The sequence below is a fragment of the Hyperolius riggenbachi genome, chromosome 10 (assembly GCF_040937935.1).
Source record: "Hyperolius riggenbachi isolate aHypRig1 chromosome 10, aHypRig1.pri, whole genome shotgun sequence".
In the NCBI taxonomy this organism is placed as follows: domain Eukaryota; kingdom Metazoa; phylum Chordata; class Amphibia; order Anura; family Hyperoliidae; genus Hyperolius; species Hyperolius riggenbachi.
The window spans coordinates 126,013,240-126,040,881 of NC_090655.1; the positions used below are offsets into that span (position 1 = coordinate 126,013,240).

Sequence of the window (27,642 nt, forward strand, 5' to 3'; positions counted from 1 at the left end):
CTGTGGTGTTCCCTTGGTAGCCAATATCACAGCCTGCGCATCTCTATTACATGTGCCCAGTTCTTTTATACAGGCTTCCTCTCGCAAGTGACAAACATGAAACAAGCAGTGTAGCCTTACTCTGAAAGTTCCAAGTCCCACAACACAAATATCCCTTCGCTATGAATCTGCTTAGTTTTTCTGTAATGTAATATTTATAAGCAGAATACCAGCCCCATTCTTACATCTATAGAGGAGGAGGAGGAAGGAGATAAACGCTTTGATAGAGATTCTGTGATAATCAGCACAGTGTTCCTACTAGGGATGATCAATGAGATGTAAATAATTTCTCCTTACATTCAAATTTCATGTAAATTATATGCAGCTTCAAATTGGGCCAACCAGAATAACTTTGTCAATTTTTATTGGTCCAAGCTCAAGCTGCATAACATTTACATGAAATTATTGGTATTCTCATTAGTCCTCCCTATTCCCTTCATACTCTGCAGCTTAATGTTTGACCCCCACAGTAGCATAGAAATATTCCTGGTACAGGACACCCCAACATATGATATAAAATGTAAGAATCTCACAGAGAACAGGGAAACACAAGTACAAAAGGATAATGCATTGGGTCCCCGTGGACCCTTACAGGAGGCAATTTGGCTATTGCTACACTGTAGGGACAACTCAGTTTAAGAAATTTTTTTTTTGCTTGCTAGTCTTTACTAAGACTAAAGGTGAGAAACTCCAGAAACTCCATCAAAAAAGATTCAAGAATCTGAGTTTGAAAAAACACCAGTGGATGGTTCATAAACCTTGGGAAATACCTGTAATGTTCTGCAGAAAGCAGTCTAAAGGTGGCCACACACCATACCATTTGTTGAATATCCGTTCAATTCAAGAATTGCAATACATTTTTCTGACTGATTGTAACATTTCAAAAATCTGACCAACGTAACACACACACACACACACACACACACACACACACACACACACACACACACACACACACACACACACACACACACACACACACACACACACACACACACACACACACGTTCAATTGTTCCACAATTATGATAACAATGATTGGAAACTCTGAGAAAATTGCTAGGGTGTGTATATCAATAAATTGACAATCTAACACACACCATACAATCCTTAGAAAAATTGAAGAAAAATTTCCAGCATTCCAGATTGATAAAAAAAAACAGGAAATCCAATTGTATTTTTCAGTCAAATGTAATAAAAAAAAAATACCTCACTTTTTGGAATATCCGATCATATTTATTGAATTGCTGTAAAATCGGATAATTTTATTGTATCGTGTGTGGCCACCTTTACAGTGAATTTCCTGTAACAGCACCTGCACAGGACAGATTGTATTCTGATTATTAGAATGAAGGTTATTGAATGATAAACCACACCACTATGTGAGATATGAAGCCATTGTGTGTAATAGACATACCTTGATTTGCCTGCTTGACGTAGGTCTCCGAGCTGCACAGTAGCTGCACGCCCTCGTTCAGTCCCATGGACTCTAGTGTTTTAATAAGGTTAGTGAGGCTTCCACCAGCATGCTAGGGAAAACACAAAACAGAATCAATACTATCCACAATAGGACATGAGGAGGCTAGAGAAAAAAAATGGTTACTATAAAGGGAATCTGAAGTGAGACGTATATGGAAGCTGTCATATTTATTTCCTTTTAAAGAATACTAGTTGCCTGGCAGACCTGCTGATCTATTTACTGCAAACACAGACACTACTGCAGCCAGGTATCTGCTGCATGTCTTGTTCATGGCCTATTGCTAAAAGTATTATAGGCAGAGGTATTGCTTAAAAGGAAACACATATGGAAGCCTCCATATCCATCACACTTCAGGTGTCCTCTAAGCAACAAAGGTTTCTGGAAAGCCAAACCTACCTCGTAACTGTGTAAAAGGATCTTTGCAGGAGAGGATGTGTTCCTATATGTGTCAACCAAACTCTGAAGACTCAGCCGGGAGGCCAGCTCTGTCCAGTCTGATCCTGTCTGGCCCTCATTCAGCAGTTTCTCCAGACGCTGTACAGTAGTGGCTTCCAGAGAGAACACATTCACTAAAACGCAAAGAGAAAAGGTCAATGTAATCCCTCATTCCAGCATCCAGCTGGGGATACAGAATGTAACAAATGACTGAGCTGTCTATGGAAACTTCCCGACTAATAACAGAATTCCATGTAAATAGCTGTTATGTGTACAGATTTAATGCTAACGTCAAAAGAAAAAAAGTTTGCCTTCATCATGAAAATACAATTATGAAAGCATAAATCATTTTTTCAATATCATTTTAAATGCTTTATTTTGTACTGCCTTGTGAGGATGTGGGAAGCCTCTGGAATATTCAAAGGCTTCCCACTACAAATGTAAGTATTACATTTTATTACTTTTTTCCAGTTCAGGTGCTGTTTAAGGGCCGGTCTACAGTGGCCGTGCCAGCGAATTCATTGCCTGGCAGATTCCAGGCCTTTCTCAATATAATGGCAATGTAAGGCCTGGTACACACCATGCAATTTCCCGTCAGACGGGTCAAATCAATTTATTCCGACAGGTCCAATCATCGTTCTGATAGATTTTTAGTTTACATCTATACAAAATCGATCAGAAAACAAAACGAAAATCAGATCGGAAATAATCAATTCAACCCATCTGACGGGAAATTGCATGGTGTGTACCAGGCATTATACTAGGTACACACTATGAGATTTTCTGGCAGATTTACTGCTGGATCGATTATTTCCAACCTGTCCAATCTGATTTCCAATCGATTTCTGATAGGAGTGAACATAAAACAGTCGGAAATCAGATAGGACATGTTGGAAATAATCGATCGGACAGTTAATCTGCCAGAAAATCTCATAGTGTGTATCTAGCATTACAGATGGATTGCCATTACATTGTACCTGAAACGCATCTGGTCAGGAACTGATATGCTGACACATTACATTCAATGTAAAGCTAGCCTAACTCCTAAGTGTATAATGCGACCCAGTCACTGCTCCCACTATCAGCTAAGGTCATGAGATCTGTTAGGCAGGGACACACTTGTAATTGATACAGAAAAGTGACAAAAGGTGCAGAATTATCCTGGAGGAGGTCTGTTTTTTTTCCCTGCACGCCAAAAAAGCATTGTGTGTACTAGCCAATTGATTAACAAAAGTTCTCAGTTTAAATCAGTTTTTCTATGCAGAAAACGTGCACAAAACAATCAAGTGTGTCCCCTGCCTAATTGTCAAGTTACAAACTGATTTACCATTATCATTTACATAGATAACCTTTCTACTTACAAATACTAACAGGTGAACCAGCAGGTGGCGCTCTAAACAAGTATGGCATATACATTTGTAACAATTTTACTGTAAAACCTAAAGGGGCACGATAGCAAATCTGAGGTTTTAAGTTAATTAAATAATTAATATTTGCTAGAGGTGTCAGTATTGAGGAAGTCACATTATTTACAAGAACTGTGGGCAAAACGTTGAAAGACAACTTATTGACAGAGCAGTTCATTCACCTGTGAGGGAGAACTGCAATACACCTCCTTCAGTCCGTGTCCTCGGCCGAGTCGGCAGGGGGCTTTAGGGTGCATCATAGCTGGCAACAGACATCACCAGCAGCATAAGGGAGATGTGCAAGGTCGTTACATGCCAAAGTTCGTACCTCTTCCAAGTAATGTGCCTTCCCTGCTTACTTTTTAATAGCCATTTTCAATTTCTAACACTGGAACCTCTGACAGATAAGGATTATTTAACTCGAAAACATTTTAAAATAGTTCCCCTTTAATAATGAATAGTAAGGCAATAATGAATACTAAAAGAACGTATAACGATATGATATTAAATATTTATCAGGTCTTACCTGGCTCCTGTGCGGCTGGCTTTGAAGCGGTGTTACCAGCTGAGGATTTAGACAAGATATCTCGCACCTGAGAAAAAACAAAAAAGAATTAGATCAGCATTGCTCCTCCTATATATAATTAAGCTTGCAGAACTTTGCCCCAAACTTATTATGGGCAGTAGTAAAGGGCAGCATTTCTCAGGATTTTTATTCTGGAGGATCCCAAGGAACCCCGGGGAAATTGGGGATTTATTGTGCAGGGCGCATGGTCTTTAAAGTGGGGTTGTTCATTGTAACAGCCATGTTGTGTAGCCCCAATTCCATGTTTCTTCCTTACAGTGTCCCCTATTATAGTAGCACATATCTTGCTACAGACCCCACAATTATAATGATTCCCTAATAACAGTACTACTATTGCACTACCCTTATTATGGTGTTGCTCATTATACTGTCTCCCCACGTTCCTGTATAAAAAATAGTTCTATTTGCCTGAGCAGCCTTGTCCCACAAAGCCATCCTGAAGACCCCACATCACCTGGCTTCTGGCCCTGCCTCTCTCCTCGGAGAAAAACGCCAAACGACGGCTTCGTGGGACAAGGCTGCTTAGGTAAATCGGACTTTATTTTTTACAGGGACGCTGCAGGATTTTTATTTTTACTATGGAGGTCAATTTTAAGGCTTTTTAGCTTCCAAACACATTATTCTTACAGTGCTATACATTTATGCTGCAGGAAGTGTGTGTGTGTGTGTGTGTGTGTGTGTGTGTGTGTGTGTGTGTGTGTGTGTGTGTGTGTGTGTGTGTGTGTGTGTGTGTGTGTGTGTGTGTGTGTGTGTGTGTGTGTGTGTGTGTGTGTGTGTGTGTGTGTGTGTGTGTGTGTGTGTGTGTGTGTGTGTGTGTGTGTGTGTGTGTGTGTGTGTGTGTGTGCTTCAAGCAAGACTAGTGGTTGCACTGTATGACAAAAAATGGGGTAATTGCAACTCTTTAAGAAAAAGGACACACAAAGAGTGCAAACAGGAAGTTTTCAGGTGAATTATGCAATAAGTCAGTGAAATAAGTGGAAAATGAAATAAACCAGAGCTCCCTTCAAATAAAGAAATTCTGATGCAATCTTACCTTCTGGCTTCTGGTGAGGTCCAGCGGCGTGTGTCCTGGATAGCGTCTCTTCATTCCACAGTGTATCCTCTGGTGCTCTCGGCCTGTATCCACACTAGTGCTGCCATCTTCTGAGTCGCTGTCTCCTTGCTGATCACAGTCTGTATCCATGTCCACATCTGAGTCACTGTCTGTATCGTCACTGTCACTGAATTCTGCACCCCGCAAAGGCTCATCATTTTCCAGCAAGACATCTGCACCTGAAGTTCACAAGGCAAGCAGGTTTTTATTACAGGGTTTCTTTAAAGTGGAATAAAAATAACATAACATTCAATAAAAATGTGTTTTCCTTTTTATTACCCATTCAGTTCCAGTATTTGCTTTAGTGCACAAGTAATATTGCCTATTTACAAACTACAAGGTCCCAAAGTACAGATAATCTGCTCTGAAAGCTGCCATTGCATTTTATTCATAGATTTAAATATATAAAATACAGCAGTTATCTAGTGTACATTTCTCATCTGTCTCTGCTTGTCAGCTCAGTACAGTTCCATTTTACCACTGGCTGGCTGGGACTAATTGTAGCAAAAGAGGATTGTAAACAAAAGATAATGTTATCCCCTCTGCATGTGGATCACAAGCTGAAGGAGCTTTCCAAAGCTGAATGAAGTGCTGTGTTTAATTGTTTGAATGCTGTTCTGCTGCAATTTGTTTTCGTGATAGTAGGTTTAAAGCCGTAAATCTTTAAGAGCAAAGAAGAAAGGATGAGTTTCAGACCATTTTAAGTACAGCAGAGCCCACAAACAGCCTAAGAAGTTGGCTTTCACCACTGTTAGTACTGCTGGCTATTTGTGCTGGTTGGTTGAGGCTGCTGGTTAGTTGCGTTCCAGATAACCAAGACTCTACTGTAATATCACCGTAGGCCCAAACCAGCAACACACACTATATTATAGTACCCAACTGTCCCTCTTTCGGAGGGACAGTCCCTCTTTGGGAACCACATCCCTCCAACTCTTTCTTCGTTATTTGTCCCCCTTCCAAGACTGATGAACAGATATAAATATATGTATTTTTCTACTGAAAAGATGTATTTAACTGGCTCTAAACAATTTCCGTTAAATTGATATATTTCTTATTTTCAAATGTTAAATAAAAGAAAAACTAATGATAGAAAGGACCAGTGTGGTCTGAATGGTAAAACTACATCTTTTGATACTGAATTCTTTATGTTGTGCATGGCTAGGGGTGTGGTCAGGGGCGTGGCAGGGGCATGTCTTAAAATATCCCTCTTTCTTATCTCAAAAAGGTGCAAGCTATGCTATATGCATGGCTATTAAAAGATATAAGGTATTTTACTCAAAAGTATGATGAAAGATCAAATAAAGGCCTAAATCACCTGCAGAAATGAGCATCTTTGTCAGTACTGGAGAGCCCATGCTTGCAGCCAGATGCAGCGGTGTATTCCCTCCAAAGGTCTGAGCATTGACATCTGCTCCCAACTATGAAGAGACACATCATTATTACAGACACAGACATTTACGTGGCATGACTGCTTCATACAGAATACCTCACACTTTTCTACCTTCTTGATTAGAGCGATGGCCATGTTTAGGTTGTCCATCTCTACCGCAAGGTGCAGCGGGGATCTTCCACTCTTACGCTCTGCCGCATTGACATCAGCTCCACTTTTCACTAGATGCTCCAAACACTTCTCATTTCTTCTCATAACTGCCTGGTGCACGGGATACAGACCTGCATGAGAGCACAACGATTAGCATGCTTACAAAGCTGCTACCAAACAACAACAATCCCATATAGTCACAGAGCAATTGTTTTTAGCATTTGTTTGGCTGCTGGGAGTTTTTGCCATGCTAAATGACATTCGGTGTAAGGCTTTTTTATATTCTAAATATCAGAGGGAAGTGGGTTCACAATCAGGGGGAGGGGGTTCACAATCAGGGGAGGTGGTTAACCCTCAGGGGGAGGGGTTTAACAGAGTTAGACAAAAAGAAGGGGCATCGGGTTGGGTTTCCCACAGTCTGGAAGTTAGGGGCAGTGAAAAGCTTTGTGCAGCGCTGAAACAACTCTGCACCCATTTTATGCAAGCTGTGGACTTGTTTGCCATGTAGGTGAAGGTGATTTGGATGTGAATTTATAGGTTCATACACACATACCAACTATCTACCAAACTTGTCTGTTAAGCCCCATACAAACTTTTGTTGTGAAACAACTAAAAAAAAGTATTTTGCTATTGTTCAATCAGCTGATTAGACTGATAAGAAGTCTAATGTGTCCGTGGTTTTTTACTATTGCGCATGTGCGCAGCACAGACAGCTGTTGGGAAAGGAGGCCAGGGAGCCGGGCGGGCGTGTGCACTAATAAGCGGCGGTGTCACAAGAGACCGAGAGCACTTTTTTAAAATCGAGCTTAGGTCTACTAGTGGTAACATAAAATAGCTGCCTCTTAAAAGTATTATATTGAAGCTACGAATAACATACTTAATGATTTCCACCCCATAGCAAATGGTGTGTCCACTTCTTACCGTGTAACTTGCCTTCTTAAAACATATTCACTAAAAAAATACACAAGTCTTGATATGTAATGCTGGAGAATACAAATACCGTAACTTCTGTTTAAAGAGGAACTGTAACGACAAAACGTCCCCTGGGGAGTACTCACCTCGGGTGGGGGAAGCCTCCGGATCCTAATGAGGCTTCCCACGCCGTCCTCCGTCCCTCAGGGGTCTCGCTGCAGCCCTCCGTGCAGCGGTGACATCAATATTTACCTTCCCGGCTCCTGCGCAGGCGCTCTGACGGCTGTCGGCTCCGAAGTAGGCGGAAATACCCGATCGCCGTCGGGTCTGCTCTACTGCGCAGGCGCAAGTTTCCAGCGCCTGCGCAGTAGAGCGGACCCGACGGAGATCGGGTATTTCCGTCTATTTCCGTGCCGAAAGCAGCCACAGTGCACCCGCTGGAGCCAGCAAAGGTAAATATTGAATCTACAGTCGGGTCTGTCGCCGGCTGTTCGGAGGGCTGCAGCGAGACCCCCGTGGGACAGAGGACGGCGTGGGAAGCCTCATTAGGATCCGGAGGCTTCCCCCACCCGAGGTGAGTACCCCCCAGGGGAGGTTTTTGATGTTACAGAGTCTCTTTAAAGAAGGCAAATTGCACCATGTGTTGCTTCTTAGGGTTTTTAGTCTCTTTTAGTCCCCTACACTCTCCTAGTGGTTCTGGGTAACCCCGAGCTGTTTAGTTACTCTGCTTCTTACCGTGATAATCTGGGGTGTTCAGAAGCTCTTTGTAGCCACTGAATGGGTGTTCTAAGAGGACCTGAAGCATTTTATCATCTTCACTTTGAATGGCTAAATGTAGCACAGAGTTTCCACTGCCGTCAAGAATGGTAGCATCGGCTCCTGCTCTCAGTAGCATGCCAACTGTGGTATACTGTCTGGTGATCACTCCGAGATGCAAAGGAGTCTATAGGAGAAGATACAAGTTGTAAGTCTAAGAGAAATCAAACATTCATTTCACATATTCACTGAAGGAAGGCACAGGCCCCAATATGTAGTGCTATTGCGGAAACTACGTGATCCAAAATCCTGCTATGGATTTACGATTTAAGAAAAAAATATTTTTTCAGATCTCACCTGGGTTATATCAGAACATATAGCAAGTATTGTTGATGGGTTATTAAGCAAAGAGTTGTTAACTAGAAGTTACAGGCCAGGCACACACTAAACCCAGGACAACCTAGAGTTACTTTGAAAGAAAAAATCACCCTCTGGCAGGTGACTACAGGACTGCTGTTTAATTAACCTTTCAGAATTCATATAGCAATGGTCTGATGTAATGTGAGGGCTGCACATTTGTCACCCTATAAACTGTGTTTAATAACATTCAGTCCAGGATTGCCTGATCACTGCAAGTATCACTAGAGGCGCTCATGCTCAAATAACATTGCCAATAAGGCACTGTTTTGACCCGAAGAAGCAGGGCACCACCCATGAAACCTGTTGTACTTTATTTGCTTAAAAATAATCAGTTTTTCCAATAATATTGGTTTGTTCTTCAAGAGAGGTAATTTATACCACCTCTTGTTTTTAATTATGGTTATTAGTCCTAAACCCAGGCCACCTCCACTAGTGTTTGCCTGATCACTGGTTTTACACTATCTTTCCATCTTAGGAATTCAAGTCTATAGGTCTAAAAAGCTGCCTGGCTTCATCTGCCTGCAATTCAGCCAAAGAATACACACAGTTTGTATATCAAGCAATGTAAAAGGCATTACCGGTATGTTCACTAAACATAGAAAGGTGCTAAAGGTCTCTAAAAATGGGGAAATGGGGCAGAATTCATTTTTAAGGTTTTTATTTACTAAATTAGCTTCAAGCTGAATATATGTATAGAACATAAATCAACTAGCAAACCAGGGCCCAGATTCTGATCTCATCTGGGACATATCACACAATATGTTGAGAGGGTACTGCGACTGTGCTTCTGTGGTTGCAGCTGCATTCCCACTATCCTTACTGTTGCTGTCACAGCTACACATACAAATGACTATTTGGTCAGTTATCTGGGGACTGAACGATGCAACACACAGCAACCATTTATTTTTCTTAACCTCTGTGGCGTTATGATTATTCCTGGATTTAGGGTCTAAAAGCCGTGCAATTTTTTTCCACAAGCTTTTAGACCCTAAAAACAAGTAAAAAAAAAAATACAGAGAGTTCTGCAGCAGCTCCTGCATATAACTCACTCGGGCACGGGTTTACCGCTCTGAGCTGCAGATTTCTGTCCTGAGCCTGACTCGTGATAATTGCTAAGGAGGTTAATTGGAAACCTGGTAAAGACTATTACACAGAGTAAGAGAGGCTGAGTACCTGGTGAAGGCTATTACACAGAGTAAGAGAGGCTGGGTACCTGGTGAAGGCTATACACAGAGTAAGAGAGGCTGGGTACCTGGTGAAGGCTGTTGCATATGTTCAGCATTTGCTTGTTTGGGGCGTGCCTAATGACATCCACCAGCTGCGGAATAACTCCTGCCTGTCCATGTATGATAGCAAGGTGCAGCGGCCTGAGGAAGAAACGGATACCAATGAGAAAGCAGTGCAGCAAAGTACAGAGAGTTGTGTTATACACACATGATGCGTCTGACTTGCATCAAGCAGATAGGATTCAACAATTTGAAATACTTCAAATTCCCCAAATAGTAACTTCACACAAACTGCACATTACAATTTCAATTGATTTAAATCTTTTAAATAACTTTTCAACCATAACGTCATTCAATGATAAATATCCGCAAGCACTTCAATAACCATAAAAACTGGAAGTGACTGACATTTCTGGCACACTTCCATGTACAAACATTAAATGTTACCCAATGCTTACGTGTCTTGGTTGTCATCCTGAGCGGCCAGCAGTGGTCTCTGTACAGCCAGCAGCATGCGGGGGTCTGCAGTCACAGCATAGTCCATTAGGGCCTTGGAGGTCCGCTGAGCCAGGGACAGCATCCTCATATTACACACTTGTGCTGTGAGGAGAAAAGGAAATGTAACAGAATACTACTGGCTGAATAGTACTATGCCATGGTCATATTTTGTGTAAAACTAATGGAAATGGTGCAAGCTTAAATCAGAACTCTGTGTGCAAACTAGCAGTATTCCTATATATACAGTAAAGCACACATATTATGCCTATATATACAGTGAAGCACACATGTTAGAGTTTGTAATCCAGCAGGGTAAGAGTTAGACAGTTTTCTCATAGTTATTGGATAGTTTGAAGCAAGAAGCTCACCTCCCAGCTTTGATCATTGAAGGAGATGTGAGTAATGTAAAATGCAAATAAGGCCTCACCCTATACACTAACATCAACTGATGCCTGCCCCAGCCAGTAAGGGGTGTGCATTAGATAATACTGGCCTATCGAGCGAGGCTACATTGCAGCTTCATTTGCATTTCACACATCAGAGCTGCTTCAGTGACTGGAAATTTGAGTTGGCAGCAGAGACACTTGCTTCAGCATTTCAAATAAGGGGCAAGATATGCAGAAGTGAGGATTTTGAGCAGAGATAGACTGGCAGGACTGATGATTTTCCTATACCTTGATGTAACACCTGCTGGTAATAGGCTTCTCTCTGGGCAGGTGGTGGTGGTCTTTCCTCTGTTAGTTCTGCAGCCTCTCCAGCTTCCTTGTTAATGGTTAGTGGTTGGTGTGCCGTCTCAGATGAGTCAGCTGATGGTGAACTTTTCATCATACATGCGCCCCCTGGGTAGACCCCGCTGTGGCTATAGTATCCAGTATGCATACCTCCGAATGCATAATTCATGCTGTTACCTAATCAACGATAAAGGAAAGGCAAAGAGTGAGTGTGATGGTAAAAAAAAATCTATTTCATTCATTAAAAAAATGGAAATCTGATAACACGTTTCTTTTTTTTAACCAAGGTCTCGCAGGGACCCGTGGACAGTCTTGCAGGGATTAGGGATGATCAATGAGATGCAAATAATATAAAGTCCATGCAGGACTGTGTACATTTTGCATGAAAATTAATGCAGCTTGAAAATGGACCAATCAAATCCCAGTAAGGTTTAAATTGATTGGTCCATTTTCAATCTGCATTCATTTACATCCAGAATTTACATAATTCTGCATAAACTCAGAATTATTTGCATCTCAATGATCATCCCTAGCAGGGCCCCATGGAAGGTGCCACGGTTGTGCCACAGGCTTGCATGCAGCCCTGAGAGCACCAGTTTGACATGATCTAGGGAAAATGCATGCTGTGCAAAGGAGTCACATCACATCATTTCAGGCATTTGAATCATACAGCACACTTACCTCCTCCAAACCCAAAGCTTCCAGCACCTCCTCCCGCACCCCCCATAGGGGCTCCACCGCCATAGGAATGGTTTAAAGACGGCAACTCTTTTTTCCTTTTTCTGTCCACTTCTTCTTTGTCTGCAGAACAAGGGAAGTTTAATAGAGCTGCCAGTCTGCTTGTCTCTTTCCTGCTGTGCATGGGGACTAGAAGAATTACCTTGGTCCAGAGGGTAGTAGGTAAACTGTTTGGAATCACTGACATCTCCCCCACGTTTTCGCCTCAGCTGCAGGAAAACAGTCACTGGCTGACTGATCTTCTGTTTGTGGTATGGAGGGGTCCGGAACACAATGGCATACTGAACCATGAAAATATTCTGTCAGTCTCATCTTCAATTGCAACATATTCAACACACACAATTGCTGTTGTTGTAAAGTCTGTGTCAACGGATACTGTCTCAATTTATTTCTGTTTGGTGTTTTAGACACTAAAAAGCAAGCTCAAACTCAACCCCTAGCTGTTTAAAGTTACAGCAAAAAAACATTCTTACTCCTGTGACTGCACAAGACTCCCCACTACAGTGACAGTACAAGACCTCCTCATCGCTGTGACAGCACAAAATGTCCTAATTTCTGACACAGCAGTGGGGAGGTTTTGTGCTATCACAGCACAATTTATTTCTGTTTGGTGTTTTAGACACTAAAAAGCAAGCTCAAACTCAACCCCTAGCTGTTTAAAGTTACAGCAAAAAAACATTCTTACTCCTGTGACTGCACAAGACTCCCCACTACAGTGACAGTACAAGACCTCCTCATCGCTGTGACAGCACAAAATGTCCTAATTTCTGATTCGGGAGGTCTCGTGCCGTCACAGCCAGGGGGAGGTCTCGTGCCGTCACAGCCAGGGGGAGGTCTCGTGCCGTCACAGCCAGGGGGAGGTCTCGTGCCGTCACAGCCAGGGGGAGGTCTCGTGCCGTCACAGCCAGGGGGAGGTCTCGTGCCGTCACAGCGAGCGGGAGGTCTCGTGCCGTCACAGCGAGGGGGAGGTCTCGTGCCGTCACAGCGAGGGGGAGGTCTCGTGCCGTCACAGCGAGGGGGAGGTCTCGTGCCGTCACAGCGAGGGGGAGGTCTCGTGCCGTCACAGCGAGGGGGAGGTCTCGTGCCGTCACAGCGAGGGGGAGGTCTCGTGCCGTCACAGTGAGGGGGAGGTTTTGTGCCGTCACAGCGAGGGGGAGGTCTGGTGCCGTCACAGCGAGGGGGAGGTCTGGTGCCGTCACAGCGAGGGGGAGGTCTGGTGCCGTCACAGCGAGGGGGAGGTCTTGTGCCGTGACAGCGAGGGGGAGGTCTTGTGCCATCACAGCGAGGGGGAGGTCTTGTGCCATCACAGCGAGGGGGAGGTCTTGTGCCGTCACAGCGAGGGGGAGGTCTTGTGCCGTCACAGCAAGGGGAGGTCTTGTGGTGTCATAACAAGGGAGAGCTCAGTAATCAGGTCTTGTGCGATCAAATAAATGGGAGGTCTTGTCATGAAGACTGCACAATACCTTCTCGTTGCGGCAGCTCAAGTCACATGAAAGTATTCTACAAACATTGGAAAGGATATTGTACTATTTGTGAGACTCGGACCTGTTTGTGGACATCTGTTGGTGAAAAGTCCCCATTTGCCTGCCATCCATTTTCATCATCTTCATAAAATCTCACTTCTATGTCATCTGCGGGAAACAATTTACAGCATGAATACAAGTGTAGAGAGACAGTCCCAATGTTACACTCTGCACAGGAACACCATTCAGATAGAGATCTGTCTTTAGGAAAGTTCAGCACTGTATTTAGACAACTATTATGCAACAGTAGCAAAACTAGTTTTTCAACAGTAAAGCAGAAGCAAAGTCAAGTATAAAAAGCAACAAGTAGCAGTAGAGTATTGTACCATGTCAGCCATAAGTAATAGCAAAACGTTTTTAATCAGGATGATTCAAAACTTCTTACAAAAAGCAACAATGCATACAGAAAAGCTGCAGTAGCAATAGTGTCTAAATTCAGGAGCTCAAACTCACATGAAGTCAGTGGATACATGTCCACTGATTTTATGAACCACTTGCTCAGACCTCTTGTATAACTGCTTGCGTTATATCTATATTAGATGAACAGGCAGCTAAGTGGTAAGCATTCACCTTGCTATATTATAAAGTTCCAGGCTGGGCCACTATCTGCATGGAAATGTTGTTATGTTCTACCCATGCTTGTGTGCAATTCATGCAGGATTTCCAGTTTCTTTCTACATCCCCAAATCATACTGCAAAGCTAACAGACTTCCCACCAAACAGTACCTTGACCATGGTGGTTATATTGGACAGTTAACTCCTCTACAATATATTGAACAATTCATATCGCTAACTATCCTTCAAAGTTTAAAGTGAAGTGTTTCAGAAAATGTGTCAGTTTTACATAAATGAATAATAATGAAGGATCTGGTGTCATACAGTGTTGATGCCCTGTTTCTGTAGATCTTCTGGGACAGCTGCATACAATGCAACAAAACTTCAACCTATATACACAGATCTTATTTGATTCACTCCCTGAGTTCAGCCCAATACAGTGCTGAGCAGATGAGCTCATGCTTTGTGATGTCTAACATCTGGGGGGAGCAGATCAGCTGCCTACAAGATGCAAATCTCCTACAAACACTTCATGAAATAGAAAATGAATAGGCACAACAGCTACATCTGCATAGCATAAATATAATATTTTTTTTTCCAGTTCAGACTTTCACAATATAAATTCTTTTCATCAGATCACGCAGGTCAGAGAGATTTCCATTCAGTCCTTAAAGTGTATACAAGGCGACATGTGACAAGATGAGATAAATGTGTACAAAACATATTAATAAGGCTGTTTTACTTGTTTTATTTTGCTGCCCAAAAGAGTTCATTTCTAAGCATGGAAGTGGCAGCTTCTGTCTTGACAGTAGCTTGTCGGGAATATAGTAAACATCACAAGATAATTACAAACATAAAAGTTTTCCTGGCAGAATACAACTTCTGAGAGCAGAGGGAGATAAAATACATGAACTACTGACCATTTTCAGAATATCACTTAATAGGCTGGCAGAGGAAACAGAACATCCAATCTAGTTTGTGAATGTTTAAATATAAAATACAACCCTGGTATATTGAAGAAGGTAATTTTAAGGAGTAGGAGTATAAATACAATTATTTATCTCATCTGTTTATTTTCACCTCGGGTTCACCTTAAGACAAGCTAAATGGTGCACAGCCAAACAAACCAGCAAAAAAGCACACACTTAATAAACTGATAAAAATAAACACACCCTTTTGTACTTTGTCACAAAGTAGATAGACCTCATCGCCTCCTTTCACCGATCCGGAAGTCTTGTCCATTCTGGAAATGCGCAGGTTTGATGCCCCCGGAGATTCTGCACAGAACCATTAAAATGTCAGCAACTTATTGCACATTTCATGTATCCATAAATATATCACTTTTATACATCTTCAGGAAATCACTTTGTTCAAGTGTATGGGATTTCATTATGGGCAGCACAGTGGCTTAGTGGGAGGGAGTGGTTCTCCCTATGTATGTGTGGCTTTCCTCCAGACACTCCGGTTTCCTCCCACACCCCCCAAAAAACATACAGGTAAATTAATTGGCTTCCCTCTAAAAATTGACTTTAGACTAGGATACATACACTACAGGATAACTACAAAAGACATATGACTATGGTAGGGATTAGATTGTGTGCCCCTCTGAGGGACAGTTAGTGACTAGATAATACAGACTCTGTACAGTGGGGCAGAAAATGTCAGTGCTATATAAATACTAAATAATACAAATATGTGAGGAAAAAAAAAAAGCTGTATCTACTACTTCCAGAGCACTCACAAGTTTTTTATATGTAGCCACTAGAGGTCACTCAAGTCTAACCAATAGACAACATGCATGGTATTAAAAAAAATAGCAGGCATACATACAGCAGATGTGAGATGTATCAGACCTGTATCATTATTATTATTAGTTTTTATCAGGGCAGTTTCTAGGCTAAAATGCACCCAGGGCGAGGGTGTTAAAATTGATACACACGCTGCTCCCTGTAGCCGGAAGCAGCGTGTGTATCAGCGGCTATTATGAAGAGAAGACAGAAGAGGAGACCGGCTGCGATTGGATCCAGGGAGGTGAGTTGCCCCTCCCTACACAGCGGTGACAGCGCTTCCCTTCAGTCAGACTCGGAGGGGGGAGCACGGAGGGCACCCGCGGCGAGGAAGGGAGGGAGACGTCGGGCTGCCCTCCACGCGACTGACTCCCCCCTCCATTGCAGCGCCCACAACTTCGGCGGCCAGGGCGCCTGCATGGGCCGCACGGCCCTAAAAATGGGCCTGGTTTTCATACAGACAGTAGCAGGTTGGATATTTTGTTCAACTCAGTGAGGACATCCAGCAACACAAGTACCGTACATACACACACATCGATCATGTATCACTTTGCCTGGTGCCCCACTTATTAGATAAGACCTCACTCGCTATTCAATCTATTACTCTCCCCCATCACAAGCTTTGTACTGTTCATTGCAATCAAACATAGATCAAGTGGGCCTTCTTTCTAACAATTGTTCACTAAATTAGATGTAAGCTTTTAAAAACATCAGCGCCATGAAATACGCTGGCGCTTTATAAATCAAAAATAACCATAATTGTATAGTATATCCTTACTCTGACAGGAAAGTATTAGAGAGAGGAGACTAAAAGGAGTACACAGTGTAGCGAATCCAAATGTTGTTGCACTTCTTTCTTAAAACAGAAGACTCCTATGGGACACAATGAGAAAGTGGAAGGAGCTATGCAGATCATTCCTTCATACCCAATGCAGTGGCTATCTGTACTGCAGTAGTGGAACCCTGCCTAAGTGAATAATTCTAATGTTGGGCATACACGGCTCGATGTTGCCGCTCGATTCTCCCGCTTGATCGATTCCCCACTCGATTCCGGGGGCGATTCTCTTATCTTCCGCTCGTTTTTCTTATCTCTTTTTCCATTGTGTTCAATGCGGAATCGAGCGGTGAAACGATCAGGCAGGAGATCGGACATGTTGGAAAATATCTGTCGAGCCATCTAAATGGCTCAGAATCGAGCCGTGTATTCCCAGCATAACAGTGTCTGAAACTGAAAAATCAGCATTTCACTTAACTAACCCTTTGTTTGTCAACAGAAGTAAGACCACCAGTACTGAGGGGCTAGGACTAAGGGTGTGCAGTCTTATGCTTCTGTCTGTGCCTCAATAAAATGGACTTATCTCCTTCCACAGGAGTGTGGATTTCATCCCTTGAAGTTCACCAGTAGTGAACAGGCTGAAAGGCAGTAAAATTCAGGGACCACATACTTTAGGTGTGCACCCTGGCTGTAGGTGTGCAGAGCTGTTCATGCATTATGACCATAAAAGTCCTTTCAATCCCAGACTGCTGCACATTGGAAGTGGCCATGTCTTCCTCTGTGATGCAGTTATAGTAATCCCTAGATAAAGCACTGACACATATCAGTTCAGACACACCTTATAGAATCTGTTTATATGATTATGGTCAACATTTTTTTTTGGGGGGGGGGGGGGGGGGAGGAAGGTTATGTTGTTAAAACTGAGATATGCCTGTGACATCTTGACAAATACACCATTTCTACTGGAACTAAACCATGTACTGTGTACAGTTGGCACAGTGGCAGCTGCTACTCAGTGACGGTTAGTGCTGCTGGCACAGTGGCAGCTGCTAATCAGTGGCTGTTACTGCCGCTGGCATAGTAACAGCTGCTAATCAGTGGCTGCTATGACAGTGGTGGCGGATAAGATAAAGGCAAACAAAGAGGGAGGTAGAGCGGCAACTGCACGTGGCATCGTAGCTACAGCCTGCGGGCCGCATAGCATTAACAACTGTAGAGCTTTGGGGGGCACCAGGAAAGACTCAGCGGGTCGCATTTGGGCCCCGGGACGGATAGTGGACATGCCTGCAGTAAGGGAATACTTAATTCCATATATGCCAGCTATAGGTGACAAAAAGCACAGAATTACAATGAAATGATTACAATGCACACATGCTTGATGTTTTACATATAACAGGCCTATGCTGCGTGCTGCTTGCAGCTAGAACATTATCACACTTTGCACGAGTGTAATAGCTTACTGCTGTCGTGTATGGGATCAGAAATGACCGGCTTCAGGCGCAGAGTGTAAGCTCCGTTGCTGTCCGGCAAATAAGCTGTAAACCGCAGCCGGACAATGCTCAGATCCGTAACTTTCTTTAAGTCTTTAGCTTCTGCTTCAATATTTTTCTCATCTTGTTCTGTGAAAAAAAAGTCCATTATGATAAAATAATGATTGGATATTTTGCACACTTTACAGTATGAAATGTCTTCTTCTTTTCCTTATTGCCTATCTGAGAGTTACCCTAAAAGTGCGTACACACCTGAGTAAAGTCGCTCGTCGATCCCCTTGGGCATCATCACTGGGTTGCATAAATGTGAGTCTGCTAAGCAGCTTAGGATGCGCTGTGTTGCTATGCGTGCGGGTGGGGGGCACGGACTTCTGGGGGACGATTGAGTGGCGGCGTGCAGGGGAACGCCATGCACAAAAGGATCATCTATTGCACGGGAGGAGTTGCTCCACTGAGCAGATCACGTGTGTGTTGTTGGTTGGGGATTGAGCTCTCTTTGGGTGGTACACTATGCTAAGAATTATTTTACTCTGTATGCATTTTAACGGGAAAAATAAGAAAAATGGAAAAAAAATATCATTATTTCTCAGTTTTCTGCCATTATAGTTTTAAAATAATGCATGCTACTGTTATTAAAATTCACAGATTTTATTTGCCATTTGTCCTGGTTATTACAATGTTAAAATGATATCCTTCGTACAATGTATTGGGACAATATTTTATTTGGAAATAAAGATTCATTTTTTCAGTTTTACTAATTTCTAGCCCATAATTTAATAATAATATACCCTCTTGACTTATATTAAATAATGTTTATTCCCTAATGCCTACAAGTGTAATTTTACTACTTGGCCACAAGATGTCCTTGCGCAGTCCTTTCTATAAGGAAGGATGCTGAGGAAGTGACGCAGGCATTTAATTGATGCCTGCATCACGGTGGCCTAGAGGGGAGATAAATGAGTGGGAACAAATTTCCCATTCATAAATCTAATGATGAGCAGCGGAAATGAGTGAGCAGGAGACATCTCGGCGGCACGATTTAAGAATGATCGCTGTTTTTTACCAAAAACAGTGATCATTCTCAGTGGACATGTACGGATTGGCTCAGGGGACTGCCACCAATCCCCCGTTGCCAGCAACATCGCCCGCACGATCGCGCATGCAGCCCCCCAAACTGCAGGGGCGTGACTATTGCGTCCCTGCCGCAGCAAACGTGAAGCTCACATCCCAGCGGCAGAAATGGTTAAAGTGAACCCGAGGAGAGAATGATATGTAGGCTGCCATATTTATTTTCTACTAAACAATACTAGTTGTCTGGCAGCCCTGCTGATCTATTTGGCTGCAGTAGTGTCTGAATCACACCAGAAACAAGCATGCAACTAATCTTGTCAATTCTGACAATAGCCAGGCAACTGGCATTGCTACAAGGAAATCAATAGGACAGCCTCCATATCCCACTCACCTCAGGTTCACTTTAATCAAGCATGTATACGAGTCTTTAGTGCAGCTGATAAGGCATTTTCAAAGAATAAGTGTTTTTTGTTTGGATCCTGCAACAGGCTGTTGCAATGCTCCATGTTTCTATGTGGAACTGTAGGCAGCCTCCATGTAAGTATCTGTCACAGTATACACTGCAATGCACATCCTACTGCTAGGACACTAGGATTAGCGGCCACGGTTGAACCAGGAGGTTAGTCGCACCAACATGGCTAGTGCGTATTTGCAAATGTGCAGAACTAATCCTGTAGACTGATGACAATAGAAGACAGTGGTTTGCTCCAGAATGTTGTTTTCTAGCATCTCTAAGCTACAACAAACAGGTGAAATACTATACTGTATAAAAAAGGAACCTAACAAAAATACCAATGTCACAGTAGAGAACGTGGACTGCAGTGCAGGTCAGGTCTTACCTGTGAGTGAGCGTGTTCTCAGTATCTGCTGCCTCATCTTTTCTTTCAGGATCTCCATCTGACTCTTTTTTGTAACATGCACAATTCCCAAGTTGTTAAACCTGAATACAGATACAAAAATATTATGAAACTATTACACTTATGGAGATTTATTCAGAGCATGGGTGAAAGTTTAGTCAGAAATTGCGTAAGCCACTTTGCTATAAAGTATTCTGAAAATATAAACATTTCTAAATATCAGTGTAGTGACTCAAAGGTCCCTAGATTAACTCTTCTAGAAGATCATTTTTCATCTTATCTATAAAATAACTTCCCAGCACGTAACAACTGAAGAAGTACTAACATTTAGGTAATGCCAAGCTTATTTTTAGTATTCCCCTGGTTCTTGAGGGCTTAAGCTCCTTTCACATTGCCAGTAAAAATGTTCCGTGTATCAGAACTAAACGGATCTGAGCAGATGCGTACCAATCCCATGCAAAGCAACAGGATCCATTCACATCAGCCTGTTACGGATCAGTTTGCTCTGTCCCGGCAAATGGAACACAAGTTTGGGTCTTACAAACTTTTTCCAGATCAGCTAGATGAACCAGATGGCGACTAAGGCCGACTGAATCAACGCTAGCTTATGAGAACAGACGGTGTCTGTTTTCACTAAGTGGCACACTGCATAAGTTTCATAAAATAGTCAGAGGTCTGTGCGCCGGTCAGGAACCGCTTTTATTGGCTCCTGATCCTGTCCATCAATGTACCATATTTTATGCCTTATAAGATGCACTTTTTCGCCCCCAAAACTGGGGGGGGGGGGGGGGGAAGTTGCTGCAATTTCTGGATCGAAAAAATTTGCGTACGCATTTACACGATTGCATTGCGAAAATGCATAGAAAAGGGGCGTTTTTTGGTGCGTGTTATAAGGCGAAAAATACAGTAAGCAAATGGGATTGGCTTACAGTGATGACAGGGTCAAGAGCCACTGAAATCGGCTCCTGACCGACTCACAGAGCTCTGCCGCCATAGTGACGGCAAGGCGAGTGGGTTGCGGGGGGAATTTGTTGTCTGCGTGATTGGCAGAGCGGGCGGTGACGATTGCTGAATTCTGCATCCTGCCAGAGTTGAGTAGCCACAAGCAGGATGTAGATTTCAACCTTGCTAGTCCGGAAGTGGTTGAATATCACAGATGTAAACAAGAAAACTGCAAAACATCCAGCATAATAAGAAAGCAAACAGTAGTGAAGATACAGTATTTTGATTAATCGAGATACTCACTGAGCAGTCATGTCTTTAGGTCCCACAGTCACCACACAACTTCCGGTCTCATTGGCATGCTTTCCCACCAGGCTGTGGGCATGAACTTTAGGTGGATCTGTGTGTGTGACCAAATCCACTTCAATTTTGGCCATGCCTACGTAATTAAATATCTGGAATGGAAAATATATACAGAATGAACAAACACTGACAAAGAATACAGAAGCTGTAGAGAAAGGTTTCTTATTTGATGAAGGTAGTTAGTCATTAATGCATGCCAATAATCGGCTAGGGACAAGTTATACAGCTCTGTTGGTATCATTATTGTTTTCTACTCTGCAGCTTATTAAAGAGGCCAAGTACAGAGAGTCACACAATGAGAACAATCCTCAAGATTTTGTTCAATGGTAGTGATAAGCAAACAACAAACTATTGATTCCTCCATTTTTCATAATAATGGGGAATAATTCATACATTCACAGTAGTTATTGCAGAAAGTCTTTATCTAATTAGTAGAAATCATAAGATATGATCAAAATATCCGGCAATTATGCAGAGATAAGCCAGTGCTTGGTAAAGTCTATCTTTTTAGGCCAGCATGCACCTTTTGTTATATACTCACTTTAACTGTAGGGTACGTTTTCTTCCCTTTCTCGCTGGATGCTCCAGGTAGACCACCATGAGATGGCCCCTCACACACATAGCGAAATCGGAAACCACGCTGCAAAGATCAGTAAATTAACAAAATATAGCAAATTCAGATACTGGTGAACATGTGTTTGGTAAGATATTTAGTAGCTAATCCTAGAACAGTTACTGGCTGCACACTGGTAGTAAAACTGTTGACAATTACAGTACATGAGAATCAGGCCGAAACTCTGAGTGGGCAAGTGGGATTGATAAGTGAGTACGACAATATTTTTGTATCTTTTAAAATGCTTGACATTCAAAAGTTGTCAGCTGTAAAAATATGTAATATTCCCTCAGATCTCCAGGCAGGACCCTGGCGATTACACATGCTAGGTTACTGTAACCTGATGCATGATCTCTTCACAAGGCGTGCTGCTCAGCTGTCTGTCCTGTTGTATGAGGAAGGGGGAGGGGGGGACACATGCAGAAGGATTCCTGCCATGACAACTGCAATATTGTTCATACAAGATTAATACAGCACAGTAGATGGCTAAGCCGGGGGCCAAAAAACATTGGAGGGCACTTAAAGGGACTCCGAGCTTAAGTAAAAAAAGAAAGTTGTACTCACCCGGGGCTTTTTCCAGCCCAGTGCTGGTCAGGAGGTCCCACGACGGCGTCCTGGCTCCTCTCCTAGTCCCCGCTCTGGAATGGCTGACTGGCCGCAGCCCGGGTGACACTCTGCTGAGTGTCGGGCTGTTCCTTCCGCGTATGACGTCACACGCCGGCCGGCATGAAAGTACTGCGCATGCGCGATTAAAGCGCGCATGCGCCGTACTGCCACGCCGGCCGCTGTGATGACGCGAGGCGGCCGGCGTGTGACGTCAGCCGCTTCATACGCGGAAGGAACAGCCCGACACTCAGCAGAGTGTCGCCCGGAGTCCCTTTAAACTCATGCTTGATTTTCATCCACAATGAAAGGTGTAAATGTAAAGGTCCTTCCACAATATACAAGTTGCATTAAGTGGCATCGCACGTTAGAAGTGTGATGCGAGCATACAGTACCTTGAGGTCGGTGTTACATTTGAGAAAGGCATTATTGTTATAACTGTTCTAAAGGCCCTTTTTCATTGTAATAGCCACATTGCATCACTTCCGCTGCCATTCGCGTCACTTCCGTGTCGGGAGATGCGGAAGTGTATGGAGGGCACAACAGGCGGACGCAGCTGTGCGAGGATCTGCTGCATGCTGCAGATTCTCGGATCTCTCTGCACAACCTGCACACAATGGAAACTGTTCCATTGCAGGGCATTCGGCTCAGGACACCCGCGGTGCGATGCGGCTATGTAGCCACATCACACCGCATGTAATGGAAACGGCCCTTACTCAGGATTATAATCAGATCTGTCTAGATTTAAAGATTCAAAAAATGACAACTTTAGCGTGATCCCAATATACTTACTTGTTTCGGCTGCTCTACAATTGCCAAGCATGGACCATGGGCTGCAATGAGACCAACACAAATATAAATGTAAACAAAAAGGGAGAGAACGGTACAACCTGACTGTAAAATGTAAAATACATGTGTACAGATATATATATATATGATACATTTGTCCTAGAATAAATTCCACTGTAAATGGCTTTTTCCTATGTAGCAGTCACTTAAAGGAGGTATTAATAATCTGAAGAATCTGAGTCTCTTACCAAAGATTATTATTTACATCCTCTCATGGGGGATTCTCAAGGTTACCAAGGCATACCAAGACAAGGAGCTGTACAGAGATGCCAGCTGGCCATCCTACCAGCATTCCACAATTCTGACTGTGGCAATGCCATTCAGGAAGTGCTGTTAAAAGTAAAGGAAACTTTGAAAAACCCTCATGTGGAGATAGACTAGTGAAAAACTTCGTTTAGACGTTTGTAGCTGTCAAGATTAATAATAATACCTACTGTAAGTTACAATTACATCAGAAAAAATCATTTACAGCACATCATTTTATTCAAGCATTTTAATCAGCTCATAGGTTTCTGAAACAGCACATGCTGGTAGAGTAACATTTCCTTTATATAGGAGTTTGCTCTTTTTCCTTCATTGTAGGTAATTGATGGATTCCAAGCAGAATAAACACGCTGTCTGAGTTTTGAAATAAAGGAGAGGAGCAGGCTGTCTGTCATCCACAGAAAGTTATAGAATGTGCACAGATGGATGGGGAAGTTTAAAGCAAAACAGAAAATGTTGATAAAGGAGAAGCGAAGGTGTCACCTAAGACTAACCAAGAGGCAGCAACACGTAGATGTAAGTAAACCACGCAGGGCCCAGAATTATTTTTATCTTAGAAACAATAATCCACCTGCTGGAAAGTTTCCAGCCTGGTTGGTATTTTCTTCTATAGTGGATGTCCTTAGAGCATTGGCCGTGCTTCTAAGACAACCCACCACCTGTAATATCTATCGTCACATCAAATGAAGAGGTTGATGCAGGCGCTGTGAGGCATGAACTAGTATTACCTTCACAACCAGTGCCCTACTGCTTCAGCTAAAGTAGTGTGTGCTTCTCAGTCCCAAACCAAGCAACAGGCTACCTCAATGGTTAATAGGGAGGTGTCCTATTCACACTGAGAATATTCAGTTCAGGCCTAAAACTCAGGGCCGGTTCTCTCATGAAGTGGAGGTGAAACATTTGCATCAGGCGGTAGAGATTACAGAGGCAGCATTTTTGTACTGTGTTTCCACTAACAGCATGTAGTCAGAGTAGGAAGAGACTCACAGACTCACAGCCAGCCAGTATGCTATTGTGTTGAGCTGTAGCATATCATGTGAGAACATTAAAGTGCTTCATTTTTACAATAATTATGTATTAATGATTTAGTCAGTGTTTGTCCATTGTAAAATCTTTTAAATCCCTGATTTACATTCTGACATTTATTACATGGTGACATTTTTACTGTTGGCAGGTGATGTTGCTGCTGCATGCTTTTTTTGAAGTTGGAAACAGCTGTAAACCGCTATTTCCCACAATGCAACAAGGTTCACAGACAGGAAACCGCCAGGAGTACCACGGTCCTCAGAGTTTCTTGTGGAAGGGGTTTCACCACCATATCAGTCATACAGCGCCCCCTGATGGTCTGTTTGTGAAAAGGAATAGCTTTCTCATGTAAAAGAGGGTATCAGCCACTGATCGGGATAAAGTTCAATTCTTGGTCGGAGTTTCTCTTTAAAGCGTTATTGTCACCATAAAAATCAAATTTCAACAGCAACTGGTCTGAGTGTATTAAGTGATAAAGATGCTAATCCTGCATTTAAAACTTTTTCTGCTGTTATGGTTTGGCGTTATCACATATTTTAGGAGCACTGGCCCTAGTGCCAAACAGTGCCAAAAAGTTGAATGCTGGGAGTTCTTTTGAATGCTGGGAGTTTTTATCTATAATATATTCCTCCTCTTCCATTTATTTTCCTGCCTAACTGATCACTTGTGTTTACAAGCAAGGCTGAGGTGACTCAGTGATTGGATGTGTAAATAAAAACAAAGACTCTGGGAGGAGGGCAGCTAACGAATACACAATGAGCAAGAGAAAGGAGGGGAGAAAACAACAGTCAGGGAGGATTTGATGTAGCTTGGCAAAATGGCCACTGCCTGCAATAGGATTTTCTGCTTTTCCTTTATAAAAGTTACAGGAATTATTACGTGGATAGCACAATACATCTGTTATGTAAGTAGAAGTAGTATTTATCTACTTATATATGTGTTTTTTTATTACTAGGTTAGCATGGGTGTCGCTTGTTCTTTAACTGAAGCAGAGTAAATTGTCGGGTGCTGTACAATCATTCCATACGGGGGGGGGGGGGGGGGGGGGGGGATTGCATCCTGACAAGTTTGCCTCGGGCAGCAAAAAGTGTAGAACCAGCCCTGCTAAAACCAGTGAATCATCCGAGCTGAAAATGTAGTGTACATGGTGTCAGGGTTAAGGTGCCCCGCATGACAATAACAGCAGTGGTAAAAGCCATAGCGAAAATAAACTTATGATATAATAATTTTTATGTGTAGTACAGCTAAGAAATTAGTAGCACAGATATAAGTGTCATATTGTTTCCAGTACAGGAATAGTTAAGAAACGTCACTTGTTATCTATGCAGAGGAGCTTCTCTGAGCGCACCAACTAATTTTGTCTGAGAGCAGTGCTATTTACTGAAGCACTTATACATCAAACAAACAGTGAAAGCCAACTTCAGACACACTTTTACTGCAGGGAAGTTCAAAGGGTCATTGGCTCTGCTCTGTTTCATAGTTTAAAATGCAGAGTGTAGTTTGTAAACCGCAAATATTAGAGAATGATGCAATGTTACACAAAAAAGCTATATAACTGACAATAGAAATAGGAGTCTCTTCTTTGCTACTAATGTTCTATTAACTATCCGTACTACACATACAATTCATTATATCATTTTTTTTCAGTTTCAGTGTCACTTTAAAGTATCCATTAATTATCATGATTGTACAATCCTAAATTTTTTATGTAAGACTAGAAACTACCTAAAATATCAGTTTAAAGGGACTCCGAGCAGTGCAGAAACTATGGAAAGATGCATATCATTTTAAAGCTCTCTTTCTCCTCTTTCCAATGGTATATAAACCGCCACCCTACGCCTTTTAGTTTTCGCTATTTCGAGGAGAAAGAGAGCTTTAAAATGATATCCATCTTTCCATAGTTACTTGTATTACACAGGGCGACTTTTTCCTAAAGTCAGCAGCTCCATTCTGCTGAATGGAGCTGCTGACACTGGGGAAAGTGTCGTTCTGTGTAATACAAGTAACTATGGAAAGATGGATATCAATTTAAAGCTGTCTTTCTCCTCTTTCTGGCGACACCTAAATCGTCGCCCTATGCCTTTTAGTATTCTCTATTTTCGAGATTGAAATCGCGGCCGCTGCAATTTCACGGCGGCGGTTTATATACCATTGGAAAGAGGAGAAAGAGAGCCTTAAAATTATATGCATCTTTCCATAGTTTCTGCACTGCTCGGAGTCCCTTTAAAGTGGATACGTCTGCTACACAGATTTGGTAATACTGCACAATCAAGCTTGTATCAGCTTTATATTAAACCGGCAGAAATATTCCATTTGTTTACATCACTGCGCACTTGTTTTTGCCAGATTCTGCCATAATCACACGTAATGGCTGAAGTCATTTTCTTCACACAAACTACAGGGTGGCACATGAAAGATCGCCCCGGCTGCCTGTCACAAATGCAAGTATCCAGGCAGCCGCCGGCTCACCTAGCTTAACTGAAGCCTTTGCCGCCTGTGTTTGCTGCAGTAAAGGTAACATTCTCATACGGCAGCAAATGCAGGTGGCACAGGCTTTAATTAAGTCAGGGAGGACATAGACAGCAGGGAACTAGTAAGACACGCAAGTACTAGCAACAGGCACTAGTAAACACTCCTTGCTGGCAGCCAGGCCAGTCTTTCTCCACCATGCTGTTATCAGTATCATCAAACCAAAACCTTCAGTGACCTTCATAATAAATTAACTGGTAACAACTGATTTATAGAATACTTACATATTTCAGGCTCTGGGTCTTGAGCTTCTATAAATGAATTAAAAGGAAAACTGCCACTTATGTCCACATTTCCATTGCAAAAGTACTGCTTGGGGAGACACAAAAAAAAGCATAAAATGTTACTTGTGCATTCTAATAAGGCCTGACTTTTCACAGCAGCGAAACACTGGCAGTACAGAGAGCAAATGTATTAGGCTTTTTGTATTTCACCATGGCTAATAGGGAAGGCCACCTAACACCGGTTCCTTTAACCAGCCTGGCGTTCCATTAAGATCGCCAGGCTGGCGACCGGACGTTTTTTTTTAATTAAA

General features: G+C 42.6%; 2 protein-coding genes across 4 annotated transcripts in view; one reads left to right on the top strand and one right to left on the bottom strand.

The window, feature by feature from the left end:
• The window catches only part of LOC137535995 (PH and SEC7 domain-containing protein 1-like), a 492,113-nt gene extending 467,316 nt beyond the window's left edge, over positions 1 to 24,797 (top strand). Inside the window, exon 19 of the transcript XR_011024492.1 lies at positions 24,727 to 24,797. The gene's annotated coding sequence lies outside the window, so the exon portion shown is untranslated. The remainder of the gene's footprint in view (positions 1 to 24,726) is intronic.
• The window catches only part of NFKB2 (nuclear factor kappa B subunit 2), an 83,732-nt gene that overhangs the window by 8,461 nt on the left and 47,629 nt on the right, over positions 1 to 27,642 (bottom strand). For 2 of the 3 annotated variants that reach the window (XM_068257919.1, XM_068257921.1), the window contains exons 3-22: positions 27,332 to 27,419; positions 23,232 to 23,272; positions 21,765 to 21,863; positions 21,164 to 21,315; positions 19,901 to 20,001; positions 17,961 to 18,119; positions 15,111 to 15,215; positions 13,406 to 13,491; positions 12,003 to 12,141; positions 11,804 to 11,923; positions 11,066 to 11,299; positions 10,352 to 10,493; positions 9,920 to 10,034; positions 8,227 to 8,434; positions 6,541 to 6,710; positions 6,355 to 6,457; positions 4,980 to 5,218; positions 3,887 to 3,953; positions 1,916 to 2,088; positions 1,457 to 1,568 (exon numbers count right to left, since the gene is read on the bottom strand). In XM_068257919.1, the coding sequence (XP_068114020.1) occupies positions 1,457 to 1,568; positions 1,916 to 2,088; positions 3,887 to 3,953; positions 4,980 to 5,218; positions 6,355 to 6,457; positions 6,541 to 6,710; positions 8,227 to 8,434; positions 9,920 to 10,034; positions 10,352 to 10,493; positions 11,066 to 11,299; positions 11,804 to 11,923; positions 12,003 to 12,141; positions 13,406 to 13,491; positions 15,111 to 15,215; positions 17,961 to 18,119; positions 19,901 to 20,001; positions 21,164 to 21,315; positions 21,765 to 21,863; positions 23,232 to 23,272; positions 27,332 to 27,419 (2,653 nt within the window). The remainder of the gene's footprint in view (positions 1 to 1,456; positions 1,569 to 1,915; positions 2,089 to 3,886; positions 3,954 to 4,979; positions 5,219 to 6,354; positions 6,458 to 6,540; positions 6,711 to 8,226; positions 8,435 to 9,919; positions 10,035 to 10,351; positions 10,494 to 11,065; positions 11,300 to 11,803; positions 11,924 to 12,002; positions 12,142 to 13,405; positions 13,492 to 15,110; positions 15,216 to 17,960; positions 18,120 to 19,900; positions 20,002 to 21,163; positions 21,316 to 21,764; positions 21,864 to 23,231; positions 23,273 to 27,331; positions 27,420 to 27,642) is intronic. The other variant, XM_068257920.1, reaches the window with a different exon arrangement.